Consider the following 1,784-nt stretch of genomic DNA (forward strand, 5'->3'; position numbering starts at 1 on the left):
ATTTTGGTCTATCCTCCCTGGGCCCTTCATTTTGTGATTTGATTTTAGCTGGGTCCTCCCCACCACCATCTTTATTCTCCAGAGCCCAGTCAACTTTTTCAACACCAATTTCTGTTTTGTGTATTTCTTTTAGTCTCTGTTTTCTTGCTTTGTCTTGTGTTTGTGAGAGCCCATGTGGAAGTCAAAGAGCTCAGTTCTTTCCTTCCGTCGCGTAGGCTCCGGGGACGGGACTCAGTTTGTCAGTCTCAGCAGCAGGAGCACCTCTCGGGCCCTGTTTCTTCTTAGTTTTTACAGTTCTTATTCAAGGTGTTTTTTATGGTTTATAAAGATTTGAGTATATTTTAATTAGTATATATTGCGTCATACTGTTTTCTCTTGTGACCTTTTTTTTTGGGGGGGGGAAGGGGGAGTCTCCACTCAGTGAGGAGTCACTTTGAAAGTCATTTTGACAGACTCCTGTCACTCTCAGGGGTTAGGAGGTTTCTCATTCAATGGAGCCAGTGCAGGAAAGCCATCTCCTCAGTATATGCCCAGAATTTTATGACTCCTGGTGTTTTAGCTTTTAAAAAATGTCTCTCCAGGCCCCTGGTTTCCCTCTTTTTTCCTTTTTATGGGTCACTTCTCAGATGCCACATACCTTCCCCGTCCCTTNNCTTGGGTCTTGTGCTGGGAACNTGGCACCTCACGAATGCTAGGCTTGCACAGTAACCACTGAGCTCGGTTCCAACGCCCAGAGTCTCTTTCAGTCTTTCTGTTTGTCAGTCGACTTCGGTAGTGTGTATCCATTGTTCTTGACAACAAGACTAAACAAAGGCTTAATGTGGTACTCAGTTGTAGCTACTTCTCTCTGCTCTGTAGGGTGACTCTGAGATACCAGAATGTGGAGAAAATGAGAGAGGAGGTAGAGTGGATTCGAGGGCGCATTGATGAGTGGTATAATTTTGAAAATGTTTTGTAGCTCTCTGATAACATTTTATCGTGTGTACCTCAGNTTCTCATTCTGTAGGTGGGTTACTTTAACCTTTCCTGTGTCACNGGAGTGTGTCACACAATGGAGTGTGTCAGTAGATGTGGCCCGTTACAACTGGTAGGGGCTGGAGAGATGGATCACTGATTAAAAGCACTTGGTGTTCTTCCAGAGGACCCAGGATGGATGTCTAACCCCCCCCATGGCAGCTCAAAATTCTCATAACTCCAGCTCCAGAGGATCTGATGCTGTCTGGTCTCCATAGTCACATTGGACAGACACACATGCAGGCAAAATACCCATAAACAACAGAAAGAGAGAAAGAAAGAAAGAAAGAAAGAAAGAAAGAAAGGAAGGAAGAGAGAAAGGAAGGAGGGAAGGAAGGAAGAAAGAAAGAAAGAAAGAGAGAAAGAAAGAGAGAGAGAAAGAAAGAAAGAGAGAAAGAAAGAGAGAGACAGACCTTGCCACTAAACAGGAGTACACAGTGATGGTTTGTTGAAAGACAAATTAGTACTGTGAAAATGGAAGTGCCTAAGATTCTCTATGCTTCCCACACTGTTGAATTTCATCTGTGGCATTGACTTAGTCATAAGATTTATGGATCTATTTATCGAACAAAACATTCATGTCATGTACTCTTAGGCTGGCGTCTAGTCTAGATTGCAACTCTTATGACAGTCCCCAAGGGTAGTGATTGCAACCCCATTAGGCAAGAGAGACGGGAGAGGACCACTGAAGTCCAACGGTTTAACTGTGCCTTTAAGTAAGCAATTGGCAAGCACAATGCAATTCTGGGCTTCTTTGGCTCTAACTTACC

General features: G+C 43.8%; 1 protein-coding gene across 1 annotated transcript in view; it reads left to right on the forward strand.

Moving 5' to 3' along the window:
• Positions 1 to 1,784, forward strand: part of Vwf (von Willebrand factor) — a 137,928-nt gene that overhangs the window by 102,759 nt on the left and 33,385 nt on the right. Inside the window, exon 29 of the mRNA XM_029478271.1 lies at positions 859 to 901. Coding sequence (XP_029334131.1) covers positions 859 to 901 — 43 coding nt within the window. The remainder of the gene's footprint in view (positions 1 to 858; positions 902 to 1,784) is intronic.

The sequence above is a fragment of the Mus caroli genome, chromosome 6 (assembly GCF_900094665.2).
Source record: "Mus caroli chromosome 6, CAROLI_EIJ_v1.1, whole genome shotgun sequence".
Lineage (NCBI taxonomy): Eukaryota > Metazoa > Chordata > Mammalia > Rodentia > Muridae > Mus > Mus caroli.